This window comes from Lactuca serriola, chromosome 2, assembly GCF_051521515.1.
Source record: "Lactuca serriola cultivar US96UC23 chromosome 2, Lser_US96UC23_V15, whole genome shotgun sequence".
Lineage (NCBI taxonomy): Eukaryota > Viridiplantae > Streptophyta > Magnoliopsida > Asterales > Asteraceae > Lactuca > Lactuca serriola.
Window position 1 is genome coordinate 121,256,059 of NC_136409.1, and position 15,967 is coordinate 121,272,025.

At 33.0% G+C, this 15,967-nt stretch overlaps 1 protein-coding gene across 1 annotated transcript; it reads right to left on the reverse strand.

The window, feature by feature from the left end:
* Positions 1 to 10,372: 10,372 nt before the first annotated feature.
* PRD1 (putative recombination initiation defect 1) lies at positions 10,373 to 15,715 on the reverse strand. Its single transcript, XM_079024525.1, has 8 exons — positions 15,222 to 15,715; positions 14,586 to 14,695; positions 14,319 to 14,494; positions 13,911 to 14,216; positions 12,872 to 13,820; positions 11,767 to 12,777; positions 11,029 to 11,692; positions 10,373 to 10,912 (listed from the first exon to the last, which is right to left on the reverse strand). The coding sequence occupies exons 1-8, from the start codon at positions 15,675 to 15,677 to the stop codon at positions 10,694 to 10,696; spliced, it is 3,891 nt and encodes a 1,296-aa protein (XP_078880651.1). The 5' UTR covers positions 15,678 to 15,715; the 3' UTR covers positions 10,373 to 10,693.
* Between the last annotated feature and the right edge of the window lie 252 nt (positions 15,716 to 15,967).

Sequence of the window (15,967 nt, forward strand, 5' to 3'; positions counted from 1 at the left end):
GGCATACACATCATCATTAAACACTCCCTTAGTCTAGATTAATAGCTTTTTCCTTTAAATTTCATGCAATATCACCCTCACCTACTCTCTTACCCAATTTCAACTTCAAGATTTTCTCTAACTTTCTTTGTCTCATCCTCCTCAATATATCATAAATGGGTGTTACTCTTATCTTTTATGGAACTTGAACATTAACAACATCCTGATCAACTTGCATACTATCAAACTCCTCTTCATCTTGAGCATCCTCTTAAAGTTGAACCTCAATTGGAGTAACTTTCATATTAATTAGAATGAGTTGCACCTCCTCCTGATATTGACCTGCTAAAACATGTTTATTTCATTTACTTACATAGCATGATAAAAAAAAATGTTAGATACTGAAGCACCTTCATGTTTATGTACAATTCAATTATTATTACATTCCCTACTTCATGTTTGACATCAACTTGTAACATCCCTCATTTTCTAGAACCAAAAAAAAACTTTTCTTTATACATTCAAAACCATGTTGTATTTGTTTTCGAAAAATGCCAGATTAATACAACATTTTGCAGAATTTGTATCATTTTATTAAAATATCTTGAGTACACATGTTGTTTCAAAATCAAAAAATCCTAAGGATGTCATAATCAATACACAACATATGTTACATCGTAAAGACCTAATGGTCTAGAACTCTATTACAGGTTGTCTCTTGATCACTCAACATCCTAATCAAGTTGCAGCAGCTTTAGCCATGATACTTGTGATGCATATAGTTTGAGTGGTTCGAGTTGGGAAACTTGGTGAGACACATAGAGTTTTCAATCGCACAATCTTATTATGATAATAATCCATAACTAATACACCTATAAAACAATTGTTACCAAACAACATATCTTATAAGATAGATATCTATATAACACTATACCCCAGTTACCCAGCCCGTTGATTCTCACACGTTGCTCCTATAACAATGATCTTATAAGATCTAGCCTGATAGATCACTATAAGAAATGAGTTGACTATTTTTCTACGGGGATTCCTTGGCAGTGAAAGTCAGAAAGGCAACCCTGTTGGAGGGGATAGAGTACGAAACACATACAAGAATATATATACCCGCTAATATTCCGCCAAATCGTCTAGAAAGGGTCAGTGGTTGTCATCCTACTCTGGGAGATGATCATACATACCTTGATGGTTGACTGATATGGGCTCATCATTTACAGCCACCCAAAGGAATACAATATTGTAAAACCTGGAAATTTGGGCTAGTCAATTAAGTTATAATAAGTGTTAAACATGGCTTTTTGATAAAAGGTTATTTGGTACAAATAACCTTAACCACAAGTATATGTGACAAGGATTTTGTACGTATAAAGAACATTGAAATCTAACTTCATATTAGGAAGTTATGCTTCTTCGAAGTTTCGAGATTAAATTAACACGACTGTACATGGTAAATTGTGGAATTGTGAGAAATTACTTTTTAGCCTAATTAATCTAAATGAAAGTCATAATAATCGTATAACCAAGAGCGTGCATATAGAAAACGTCCAAATTTGACTTCATAAGAGGAAGTTATGATTTTTCGAAGTTTCAGCGTAATAGTGTGTACACAGAAATCGAATTTCAAATTGGTTTATTGTTAGCCAAAATAATCTAAACAATAATTGAATATATCGTAAATATAAACCCGTCGATATAAAGACAGTCGAGAACGGACGTCGGATGAGAGAGTTGTCACACCCCGCTAAAGCGGAAACATAGGACGCGACAGCACAACGGGTCTCATAGCAAAAGTTAAAAGACAACACAAACCATAATATCAAAAGATTTACAATTTACAGTAACTTTGAACAACTTTTAAAAGTAATTACAACGTAGAAAAAGAATCACATATGTGAATGCTCCTACAAGTGATATGTCTCTATGTGCCACTTACTCGATGATTCTTGAAAAAACATGTAAACGAGTGTCAACTATAAAAATAGTTGGTGAGTTCATAGGTTTACAAAAATGTTGGTTTCATGAATCGTAATCAAAGTTTTGATAGACGTTTCCATAAATAAAAGTACATTGCTAAAATGAGTAAATAAATTTGCATAAACAAAGTTCATTGTCATCATGAGAAACAAAGTACGTTGCCCAAATGAGATGCAAAGTTCATATTCTCATGGGAAATAAAGTTCGTTGCTAAAAGGAGTTTACAAGTTTCGTTGCTAAAACGAGTATACAAGTTTCGTTGCTAAAATGAGTATTCAAGTATCATTGCTAAAACGAGTATACAAGTTTCGTTGCTTAAATGAGTATACCGGTTTCGTAGCTAAAATGAGTATACAAGTTTCGTTGCTAAAATGAGTATACAAGTTTCGTTTCTCAAACGAGTATGCAAGTTTCATAGCTAAAATGAGTATACATGTTTCATTTCTAAAATTAAGTCGGTCATATTCTGCTATAATCACCACCATTCGAACCACCAGGAGGTCCGGTCTAAACACTCCTAGTTAGCTCCTACATTCGTTACCTTCTACCACCTCCCGTCATCGTATCATCTCGTTGGTAATCACCGATCATCAACTACAGTCGAGCATTCTCGACGATAACTACATTGGTTGACCACCCACACAATACGTAACAAACCCCAGAAAACATACCACAATGAAAAAAAAAACCCAGAAAACATACAGCCTCCAGCCGACCATTCGATAACGACACCACCATCGATGGCGACAATGTTAGATCGAAGGTTTTCAAACCACCATAGCCACTGTAGGTGGTGGCACGGTTGTAGAAATTGTTATGCGGTACTCGTTCGACCGACTGCCGAGTAGCGAGTACTCGGGAGTACTCAGATTTAGTAACTCGTGTAGAAATACGTCTAGGGAAATAATTTATGTCAAAATCATAAGTTAAAATGATAAGTTTATTGAAAAATATAACAAATTTAGATATATGTGAATACACAAAAACTAAAATACACATGATTATCTCACTTCGTGAATAATTACTAAAAATTTAAGATATATATAGTAAAAGGGGTTGGAGTTGGTCCGATGGTGTTAGTGGTGACTGAGTGATGGTGGTGATGTTGTCCAAAATATGTAATCTTCAAAAAAATTAAAATAAATTAGGATAGGTAGGGTATGTGAGATTTTTTGGAATTTTTATTTAAAATAAAAAAGACAATAATTAAAAGAAAATAAAAACAACAAAAAAATAATATTTATTATAAATAAAAATAATAAATTTAAAGTAATAATCCGATAAAGAGAATTAACTCGATAAAAAAAATTAAAAATTAATTAAATGAAACTAATAATCCAATAAAGTAATATTTATTAATTGGTAAATATTATATGTTAAAAAAATATTTATTAGTATATAATAATCCAATAAATAAGAAATTAAAAAAATTAATTAAAAAATTAATAATCAAATAAAGTACTATTTATTAATATATAAATATAATATTTGAAAATTTATTTATTAATATGTAATAATCCAATTAAAAAATAATACAACAAGAAAGAAATTTTAAAAAAAAATTAATTAAAAATAATAATATACAATAATTCAATAAAATGAGAAAGAAATATTGCAGAAATGGTCATTATAGTTTGGTAAAAAAAAAAAAAAAAAAAAAAAAAAAAAAAAAACTATAGAAATGGTGCCTGAGGATAAATATGTTATTTCAAAAAGTTAACAGCCATGCGGTTAACTTAATGAGGTTGGGATCAAAACCACAAAAAAAAACCATCAAATACTGACATTTGTTTGCTAATAAACTCTTTTTGGGTCCTTATCCAAAGAAATTGACAAACCACATGATCATTTTTACAATTTTATCTTTTATAAACCATAGGACTGAGTTCATAAAAAAAAATAAACAAGACCAAAAATTATGACATTTGACAAACGACAAGGATCATTCATGTAATTTTGTCCATTATAAATTTACAATCTGAATTAACAATCTTCCAAATTCGAGGAAGATAGAATAACCCAACTCTCTCGTATAAAATCAAAGGATATATACACTAAAGTCTCAATATTTTCATCGATTTGACAAGAAAGTCATAAAATTTATTTTTTTTACAGTAAAGTCTTAATTACTGACAATTTTTGACACATTTACCCTTTTTTTCTAGTTAGCCGGTAATTTTGACTTTATTGTAAAAAAAAAATAAAGTTTATGACTTTTTTGTCAAATCATGAATTAAGACTTTATTGTCAAAAAAATAAAGTTTATGACTTTTTTGTCAAATTGTTGAAAATATTGGGACTTTATTGTATATATCTATTTCTCTGGTTAGACTATCATACCATTAAATTTCCTAATATTTTCAATGATTTGACAAAAAAAATCTTAAACTTTATTTTTTGATACTAAAATCTTAATTTACGATTTGACAAGAAAGTACTAAACTTTAATTTTTTTTGACAAAAAAAATCCTAATTACCAGCTAACTGGAAAAAAAATGGTAAATGTGTCAAAAATTGCCGATAATTAGGACTTTACTGTTAAAAAATAAAGTTTATGATTTTCTTGTCAAATCGATGAAAATATTGTGATTTAGTGTATATATCCTAAAACCAAACCCTGAAAGTCATAACCACCCAAAATCAAAATGTCGGGCGAAATTGGTTTCCATATCCAAGAGGAAATTGGTTTAGATCTGTGTGCAAAGCATGCAGGTCTTTAATCGACAACTCTTATTTTATTGTTGCTCATACCGTTCGAAAAGAAGAGTGACATCATCTGTTTGTAAGACATGTAGTGGGAGGGAAGACAGAATATGTTTGTATTGTCGATGATGACACTTTCCTCCAACAGAGGTTTGTTCCAACTCTTCCCCTCTTCATTCAACTGCTTCAAATGGAAAGCATGGTCGGTAGCTGTAATGGGTTGGTGTGCTTAGATGGTTATTATTATGATCCAGATCCAGAGAATCCACATTCCGCCCTTGGAAAGTCGATGATTATGGTTTAGAATCCTTCAATAAGAAAATTGATCGCTATTGTTGTGTATGTGTCATAAGATGGATCAAACAACTTTTGGTTTTGTTGTTTGTTCTGTTACTCATGAACCTAAGATCGTTATGATTCCACAACTTGGTCCCTTGCATGAAAAGCCCAATGAAATCAACGACCCTCGCGAAGTTATGCTTTACACATACCCTCCCTCTAAGATCTCCATTTCTAAGCTAAGGGAATCTCTTGTCATATTTGAAAGTGAAGAAAAACAGTGTTGTGTATCTGTATGTATGATGGAGAATTAGATGTGAGCATTTGGACCGGACCGATTTCGAAGAATATTATGGACCGTGGACTGGACCAGACGAGACTTACCGGGGTCCAGGTCCAGGTCCAGTTTTTCTGGTTCTTGAACACGGTTGGATCGGTACAACTTTACATGTATACAGTACAAGTAGTTAAAACGTGTTTTGGCTTTGATACAACTGGCCGGACTAGACCGGTAACAGATCAATTTTGCTCAAATCATAGAACCGAGAACCGTCCGGGGGTCCAAAAAAACGGTCCGGTTCGGTCCAAAAAAATCATTTACAAAGCTATTCAACATTATTGTACCAGAATATGGAACGTCTATTAAGGAACTAGGACTCAAGAAGAATGGCACAACCATAACGCAAGTGGAAGTGAAATATTATATTATGAAGAACTTGAAATTGATGTATATAGAGCCCAACTCACAACACTTGAATACTCTTAAGATTGATAGAATAAGGAGTTTCTCCACTGTGAATTCGTACGTGGAAACACTATTTTGCTTGGTAGGTCGGATTGTACTAGTTAATGACATGAATCGAGGATGAAGATGATGAAAAACAACAGACAGTAGAGGAGGATGAGATTTGCAGATTTGGTGAATTTGATAAAAGTTAATTTAAATGGATAATAGATGCATTGTTAGTTGTGTGTTTTTAACATTAATGATAATAAATCTTACATCTCTGTGGACCTTATGCACATATATCTTCTTGACATTTAACAATCGGTTAATTATGTTTTGTTAAATTTAGTTTGCGTCACCCCAAGGTATTTCTTGTATGTATTATCACTATTATGTGTTATAGAGTCCATTTATCTTTTCTCATTTCCTTGTATTGTTGCAAATGATCATGTGGAAAGATCTACTTCAGGGCATATAGTATTTTAAAAACACTTAGCAGACATGGAGATTAGTGCTAACCTTCTTTTATTCTTTATGCTAGAAACCCTATCTTGAGATGCTTGTCCATAATACCTTGATTTTCATGAAATTTATAATTGTGACTATTCATCAAATCAAATATTTACGACTATTTGATGCAGACTTTTTTTAGAACCTCCTTTACATGACCCTATCTCATCCATGTGTAGGTCTAATTCCCCCTATTGATGAAAGTTGACGTAAAATCAAATTCAAAATTCAAATCGTCTTCCTTTTAGTACTCATTGACGAAATTGCTATTCAAGTTTCTCTGATGAATATCCATGATGGGTTTATGGAAAGAGCGGAAAGATCTAAACACACACACACATATCTACTTTGATTTTACTGTCATTCACTACTAAAAACCATTTTGATGTTTGTTTTATACTAAACTTGTAGCAAATGGAGACCAATTCACTTTAATTCAAAGGGAAAAGGTCCAATGAATGCAAATTTCTCTTACAATGGGTATGTGTACTATATGTATATGTATTTCCTGATCCTAAGTTAGGTATTTATTTGTGTTACCAAATCGATCTTACAATATAATACAAAGGCTAACATTAGAGACAACGAAAGTTCAATACTCTTTTCCACATGAGTTGATAGAAATTGCCTCTAGTGTTTAAATGAGAATCTATTCTGAGTGACTTAGACATATATATCAACAACTATTGTTTGCGACAAGTTCTTTCTATGTTTTATTATCATGAATCTTTTTTCCAGCTTTATGTGAATTACACAAGTCATCCCTAGATGTGTGAAAATGGTGTTGCTCGCAATAGAGTACTAGATTTGTTTGTTCTTTCTCCCTGTGAGACAATTCTATTTAGTGAATAAGTTGAAAAATATGGCTTTGAACCTAGGGTAATTATGACACCCCAAACTTTAATTATTTATAAGCTATTTTGTTACAACTTTATGACATACAATCATGAGTTTACAAATATACCGTTTTATCTAAAACCTTATTTAAAATTAAATACACAACTTTGGGGTGACAATCTACATATCAAACAACCATAGTATAAATTATCAAATGATATGTCCCACTCTTACGACTTCCAAAAGTAGTCTTCTAATAAATTCACTCTAAGTCATTGTTTCCGAATTCTTTTGACACTTGACATTTAAAACAAACAATACATAAAGATGAAACCTCTTATGAATGACATGGATTTTTTATCAAATATTCAAATAATCTTTTTGGAACTCACACACATATAATCAAAATACATAATAAAACTTTTACACCTTCCAAATTTTATGCCGATAAACATAATATACAAATCATGTTCAAACTTCCAATACAACTTAAACTCAAATAAATACTTCATACAAAGATAAAGAAAATACATACTTCATACAGACTTCGCTGTATCTTGAAACTTCCAATATAATTTAAACTCAAATCAAATTCATGCAAAGATAAATAAAATACAATGCATGATCATAAACTAAAAACAAATGAAAACGTTATGAGTTTCTCCGTATCTTGCTCTGAATAAAAATATAATTGAAACTGCCAATACGGTCATTTGTGAAAACATCTAAAAATCTTATGATTACCCCGCATCTTTACTAACCAAAAGGAGAGAAACAAATCACACTCCAAAAGAAGTTGATATGTTACCATTTATAGATATAAGTATTAACATTACCCTCTATATAGAATAGTCACATAAATTAAAAAGACAGTTGAAATAATACATATATGATTGTCTGATATAACTAAATTTTCCGGATGGTAAATAAAAGAACACTAGGAGTGTCTCATATCGAAAGATGTGGAAGGAAAGCACAGGTTTCTTAAACGTTTTAGGGTAGGCATGGTGTATGTTGGTGATTTTAGTATCACCAACCATTTAGTGTATCTTGAATAAACACGAGTGTCTATGGGAATTTAAACTATTATATAATCCAGTTAAGTGGTGGCATAGTGTACATTTGTATTTGTATGTATGACAAGTTTGATCTCAGACACAAGGAAATATATATATGGGGATCATATACGAATTTCAGATATCCAAAAATTCTGAGTAGTGGATTTTACAATTAGAATCCATGATATAAATCCGGATAGCATTTCGGATACCCGAAAATTTTAATCCTTAATTTTTGTTTTTATATATAAATTCAACTAACATTAATGTTAGTATAGTTTATTTAAAAATGCATACATGACAAATTTGTTAATATATTAACAAAGATAGTTGTTTCTAAAGCTAATCCTTACAAAAAAAAAAAAAAAAAAAAAAAAAAAAAAAAAAAAAAAACATGGGAGTTTAAAAATGAAATTATTAATATCACATTTAAATGAGTGGTGGTAGGTGTCAAATTGGCCGGTGTTATCAATTGTAAATATAGTGCTTTTAAGAGATCTAGATCGAGGGTATGGAAAAATATAATCAAAATCAGAACCGCGCTAAAAAAAATTCAACATTGATTCCAAAGAAAATTGTATATTGGAAAGCCAAAATGATGATTGTTGGGCTTCTAACTTTGTGGTTGATAACCATTTTTCGGTAAGATCGTTACGTGAACGGATTGAAATAGCGAGTCACATCGTCTGTGATGGTCCGTTTGAATGGTGCAAAGTAATACCGAATAAGATCTTATGCTTTATCTGGAGAGCAAAGCTTGACAAAATTTCATCATCTGTTTCGTTAGTAAGGGGTGTTCCAGTGGCATCGACCATTTGTGGTTCATACAACTTGGATGAAGAGACGAGCAATTGCATCCTTCTCTTATGCCCAGTGGCGAAGGTTGTCATGAACTCGATCTTATCTTGGTGTGAAATTTCACATGATGGATTTGATTCGGTCAAAGATATGTTACTCTTCATATCTCGATGGTCTAAATACAAAAAGAAAAGAAGCATGTTGAATGTGATCTTATATGGAGGATTATGGTGTATATGGAATGATAGGAACCATAAGGTTTTCAGAAACATCCCTATTGTACCGGCGAAGATAGTGGAGAAGATAAAATCAATAACTTTCGTATGATGTAAACATAGAGGTTCATTTAAAAACATGGATTTGAGAGTTTGGAATCTTGGTTCGTTTCTCTGTTTGTAACTTTTTTCTTGTTCTTTTCTTCTTTCCTGTTTTGTTTTGTACTTCCCCCTTGCATCGTCTTGATGTGAGGTGTTTCTTTTTATATATATTTGTCGGTTCCAAAAAAAAGACTAATAATTATATGAATACGCATCCAATTTCGGATAATTTCATATCAAAATTTTCGGATTCGTATATTCTTAAACACACACCTAATGAAAATACACGTTTAGAATCGAAAAGATCAAAGAAAGGAAATGTTGAGCCGTTTTTTAGAACAGATAACTCACACACCCATTAATAGTACCCCTTATTAAATCTAAACATTTTGTCCATCATGAGACTCGAACATTCGACCACTTGGAGGGAGGGGTACCTTTCCGATACACAAGGATACAAGCATTTGGTAAGTGAATGTTGAGCCTTAATTACCAAAAATGTGTGTTGGCAGGAAAATGTAACAAGATTTTGGAGAAAGATGGATAAAAAATCAAGGGTAAAATTGACATTTTACAAAGATTAAACAGACCAAATATAACGGCGTTAATGTCACACACCAAAACCATAATGGAACCCTGTTATAAGAGGGTTTTTACAAAAAGATTCATTTTTGGACATAATCCAAAAAAATGACATACTACAATATCATTTCTACGCTTATAAAATCTACTATTATAAATGAAGGTTTTTTTGTCACATGTCATCTTTTCATTTATTTGAACATATGACATTTTCTAGAATTTTTAAATTTTCTATTTTCCACTTGTCATTTTATTGTATTTTTCATTTTATTAAATTAAAATTCCACATTTAATGTGTAAGGTAATATATATGTAAAGTATTTATTAGAAAAAGTTTATATATGTAATGTATTCAATACATTAAAGTCTCATTAATTTTAATAATTCAAATTTTTCTCATTTTTCTTATAAATTCAAACTTTTCAAATTGTTAAAATTTTATATTTATTTTTTTTAATTAAACCCATGTAATACATGGGTCTCACACCTAGTAAAGACATCTAATAAGGTAAAATAATCTAACCAAACTTTTTAAACATCACTTTACAAGTAAGTAAAATAATAACATTCTTACATTTGTTGCATATATTTTTTTTTTATAAAAAACTAATAGAATCCCAATCATTCTTGTATATGTTATTTTCAATGATTTCTTGCATTTTATTTTGGTTTCTTATAAGTTAACAATGTTGAAGATATTAAAAGAATCCCGAGTTAAAATTTTATAATTGTAGTTATCTTCAAAATTTCTTGCGTTTCATATGATTTTTTTGTATAATCTCTTGATGACACTAGTATAATATTGTACCTTCAACTTTTTTTCTTGTTCCTACTTCCTACATTGTTTTTAGAAAAAAAAATTCCAAAAACTGTTTCGTATACCGATGACACTACTATAATTGTTTTTAGATTTATTATTCTACTTCCATTGGTGTTTGTGTTTGGCAGAAAAGTTCAATTTCTTGTAGAAGTCCTTCATTTGGAGATGATTGAGAATGAAGTGAAATAAAGTCAATGAGTACCTCATAAACATGTCCAGCTGGATCCTCTGCAAAAACAACCATCTTCTTCTTCTTCTTCTCTTCTGTGTCAGCATCTCCAGTGTCATCTGAGTAAACTCGTTTCCTGCAACCCTGCAACAAAAGAGTAACTAAGTTACAAGTTTGGTCCCTGTACTATACCGTTTGTTACAGGATTGGTCCAAAATTTTATATTTTGCCCTGAATACAGAGTGTAAAACTGTAAATACCTGGAAAAGCTGATTGAGACAAGCGATATGCTTGGAGTTAAGGTACCCCGATTGCAAAAGTCGTCGAAATAATAACACGATCTCACGTGTTATGTTACTCGACGAAAGGTTTCGAATGATTCCATTTATACACGAATCATCAAACACATCCGACATCCATGGAGGCGGAACTTTCTGCAATTCTAACATCGACGCGACTACATAAACCGCCGGCTTGTGATGAATCATGATCGATTTCGACGCCAAATTTGGAACAGCCAAACTCATCACCAGTTCCTCGGTTATTAATCGACACCAATTGTCCTTTTCAACAAATCGGGTATCAGTATCATCCTGTTTTTCCCAATCGATCACCATTGATATACAGAGCCCACAATTCATGGCGATTGTAACATCGCTGTGGAAAATTAAGCCTTGTAGGATCGAGGTTATGGAACGTATATTATCTTTGAGTAGCAATTTTGTTTTTTGTTGTGTGATTGTTTGGAATAGTTGGAGTAGGCAGAATGAAGATATTAGTTTGACTGGAGTTGACCCGAAATGTAAGAGTCTGCATAAGTCGTGGGAATGAATGTTGATATAGAATAATGATGAGTGTTGGGTTTTGTTGTCATTGTTAACTAAGCTTTCTACATCTTCAATCCCTGGTAGAATAACTTGCACACTAAAACAAAACTAATTAAAGTGTGTTAAAAACATAAGTGCTAAATCAAAAGGAAGGTTTATATTATTATATACCTTCTGTGAGAAAAGTAGTTTAAAAAGAGCAAAAAAATGAGGCCTGCTCCGGTTTGTGTTGCCTCATCATGATCAATTAATGCGGGTCCTTTTAAACAAGCTTCATGGATCATTTTGTTAACCAATGAGATCAATTGAGTGTTCAAAAGAATAGTCTTGGATGCTTCTAGAAGGTTTTGGTGAAGTGAGTGATACAAGATTAAAGAAAGAATCCCCATTACAAGGAGAGCTTCTTGAGTGAACCCGTTGTTAGTAATTGTGGAGATCAAGTAGTGTATCAACTCTGTTGCTATTCCATTCCAGGCTTCACCATCGGAAAGTGATTCCGATTCCGATTCCGGTTCCGGTTCAATCGAATGTAATATTGTAAAAACCAATTGAGAAGTAAGATTTAATATCTCTCCACAAGAATGTTGGGAATAAAGAGTCTTGATTGCAGGGGATATTCCATTTAAGCAAAATTCCCTTGAAGAAGATGGAAACAAAGCAACGATTGATGAAATCATGTTTAGCAATAAAACAATATCATCTTCTTGTCTGGTTTCTTCAACAACCTCTCGCAACAAACACACAAGTAATTTGGCTGCATAGTTGTCTTCAGATGCTGCCAGCTCAGCAAGTTGTCTGAATTTTACTGTGTCATGATTCGACACAAGAATCTGGTTGTTTCCATAAATGAAATATCGTCTACACCATCTTAGAATCTGATCAGACAGATATTGAGAGATTCTTTCTTGTTGAAACAGCCATTTTAATGATGTGGAGTGGATTCTTCTAGAGAGAAAGTGGATGTGTTTTTGTGAGATAATAAGGAAAAGGGTATTTTCGGCATCTGGGCTATATGGTATTTGGTAGCTTACTTTGGCTAGACCTCTATAAAGACCATAAAGATTTACAAGGAGTTCCAAAATCAGTGGTTTGAGTTTGACAACTCCATTATTCAAAAGCTGAGATTTGTTGAGTAAAATATATTGCTCCAAAGAAGCTAACACCTTCCTATCATCTGCAAGCCTTCAGTAATTAATAACAATTCCCATTAATATTCAAATCAATGCCAAATGGAACTAATTATGACACGTGTAAAAATGGAGGCTGTTTGTTTTACCTGTCATCATACAAGGAGCTGGTGTAAAGAATCAACAGAACAGCAGATTGGCAAGAGAAAATTTGTTGATTATGAGATCCCTTTTGCCCCAAAAGAAACAACAAATCAATAGGATCAGATGGGAGATGCAAAGCAACACCTTTGATGTATTCACCACATTCATTTCCAAGAATCACATTCAAGATAGATCCCAATAAGATATAAACTCTCCATTTCATCTTCTCTGTGGGAAAAAGCCCTAAACATCCGAATAAAAAACTAAACCAAGAAGATGAAACCAAAGCATCTACAAAGTCTTTAGGTTGGAATTCAGAGTGAGTCAGTATCGAGTGAAAAATCTCAAGAACACCTAAAGTTATATCCTCATCGATCTCATTAATGTTCATGGAAACCCAAGGCAAAAGATTGGTTTCACATATGTCTAATATACAGTCACGTAACTCTGTGTAATTCCCTTGTAAACTGTATTCATATGTTTCTTTTAGTAAGTAAAGTGAGTGTAGCATTTGACTAGAATCTTCCCCATAAAAGCTCAAGCAAATTGCAATGGTGTATCTTGATATATCTTGTAGTGATTTGGCAATATTAAGAGGTCCATGACAAGATGGAGAGTTAATGAGAGCTACAAGGAGTGAGCATACCAGGGTGAATGTTTCTGGAAGCATGTTGGCATCCCCATTAACATGTCTCTTCAGCATCCCTGACATTATAAGACTGATTTCTTCATTGTTGAAACTTGAAATGATTCCAGGACAATTTGAAATGCATTCTGATATAAGTTTTAGTGATTGAGATTGAGCAGGATGAAAAGGGACTTCAGCAACATGATGAAGAACAGGAATAAGAGTTGTGAAACCAATAGCAAGTCTTTGTTTGAAAGCCTCCTCTGCTACTGACATGAGATCAAGAACTTGTAGGGATAAGCTGACAAGAGAATCTTTTTTGCACCCTGTAAACACAGAAATAGACCCAAAAGGCCAAAATTATTTCTAAATGTTTTCTTTGTTGAATTGAGTAGATAAAAGTATGTTGAACATACCCAACAATCTTAAAATTTCAAAGACATAGTCAGCAATGTTCTCCTCAACTAGAACTTGGACATCTTTTCTTGAAACACCTCCATAAGACAAGTACAGGACAATTAAATCCAATGTGGCAGTTTGAACTTCACAATCTGAAGAAAGAAGAGGTGCTTTTATGGCTTCTGCAAACAAGAGATTCAGAGGAGTTTTTTCTTGTTCATGGTCAGTTGTTTCCATGGAGTTGTCTGCTTCAGGGTATTCGGTTTCTTCATTTTCGAATGCATTTTCGAAGAACCCTTTGCGTGTAAGCACGGATAATAGCGCTTTGTAGAAGTAAAAGATAAAATGTTAATTGATGTGAGATAAAATGATTCTTGATAAATAGATAAAGAAGAGTTTCAGAGAAGTATGGAGTATTGACAGACCTACACAGTTCAAGCGAACATCATCTCGTTGGGTCTTCAAGAGGACTTCTAATGCCAAATGTAAGATCTTTGAAGAATGGACATATAAGACATCAACATTGCTATTAGCTTTGAAAGCTTGTTGGATGCCACATATTTTGTAAAGAACAAATAGGATCTCGCCTTGGATCTCTTCACTGCATTCAAGAAAAAAAAAACAGCTCATAAGGATGAATCAAGCTGAACTATGTGCATATATACAATAATTATGTTCACTCCAAATGTTACCTAGGCAACTGAAGACCTGTTACTAGGTTCAGAATAAGCTCATCTCTTTCTTTGATATGGGTGTATGGATCATTCTTCTGATTGTCCAATAGAACACCTAAGCAGTGTAGCTAAAGCTTGAAAATGTTAGCTGAAAATCAGGCCAAGTAATTGTAAAGTCTCCAGGAAAAGCCAAAAAGAAAACATGAAGGGGCTAATCACCAAAGAAAACTAACTTTGACTGTTCGAAATTATCTAAAAAGTAAAAACATTGAGTTTGAATTCCACCTCAGGTACCCTATCTATATGGTATGACTCTAGTTGACATTAAGTAGACAAGGTGATATTACTTTGTGGTAATAGTTTCTAATCACTACTTTGTTGGTCTGAAATCACACAAGTGAACAATTTGCAGGAGAAGGAAGCATTTAAGCTACATTATAGTGGGTGAATGGATCATAGCGCAGATAAATGTAGACTAACAACAACTAACACAAACCATCATTTTCGTTTTTGGAACAGTCATATTAAACTGAGAAAGAAACAGAAACCAGCTGAATTTGCTAAAGTTCAGTATCCTAAGATATGTTCAAATACCTAAATGACGTCCATCAGAAGAACAAAAATGGGTCAAGTAACAACCCAGAGGACAATTACCATATATATTTGACGCCTGCTCCAAGCTAAGGAACCAGAAGACAATCGATCCGAAACCCTAGCAACAAACTCACTGTAAATTGAAGAATCACCAGAGCTGCACAATTCGGAAATCAAATCAATCGTCTGTTTGGCGAGGGGCTCGTCTTCCAAAGAAGAAAGGGCAGTTATGAGAGGAGAAACGAGAAAATGAGGATGGAAAGTGAGGAGATTATGGAGGAAAGGAGGTTGAGAGATGGCCTGAGAGAGCTGAGAGAGGGCGTAAGAGACGTGAATGGTAGGGGAATTAGGATTTGAGATAAGATTGGATAGACAGACTAAGCAGATGGATCCGCCTTCTAAGGTTTGCAGTATCAGAGACGAAGTATGGCCTTGTGAGCATGTTAAGTATTGCCGGTCCCGGAGTTGTTGATCGGAGTCTGACCGTTGATGATGATCGGAGCCGATGTAGTGCATCGTATAGTTTTTTTTCCTGGGTGACCGACTCTGCGAAATTTTGGTGGTGACTTGACTGACTTCAAATTTTGGGCGGGGAACTTAGGTCGTGCTAATTGGTTTCAGAGTAAATTACAATTTGTTCCTTGTAGTTTAAACCAATAGGCATTTTTGAGTCCATTTTTTAGTTTTTGATATTTATAATCCTTATGGTTTCCAAAAGTTGTACAGGTGGTCCCTGAGCCAGACTTTGTGGTTTCTCATCTGTCAAATGCCTGTAAAATGAGAATTATAATCTTTTTCCTAATTAT

What these genes read in the sequence shown, in the direction of transcription:
- PRD1 (XM_079024525.1), bottom strand. Translation starts at nt 15,677, where the DNA reads ATGCACTACATCGGCTCCGATCATCATCAACGGTCAGACTCCGATCAA. An exon ending in ACAGGTCTTCAGTTGCCTAG is followed by an intron (nt 14,495 to 14,585) that starts GTAACATTTGGA and finishes TCTTGAATGCAG; the next exon opens with TGAAGAGATCCAAGGCGAGA. An exon ending in TGTTCGCTTGAACTGTGTAG is followed by an intron (nt 14,217 to 14,318) that starts GTCTGTCAATAC and finishes ACTTCTACAAAG; the next exon opens with CGCTATTATCCGTGCTTACA.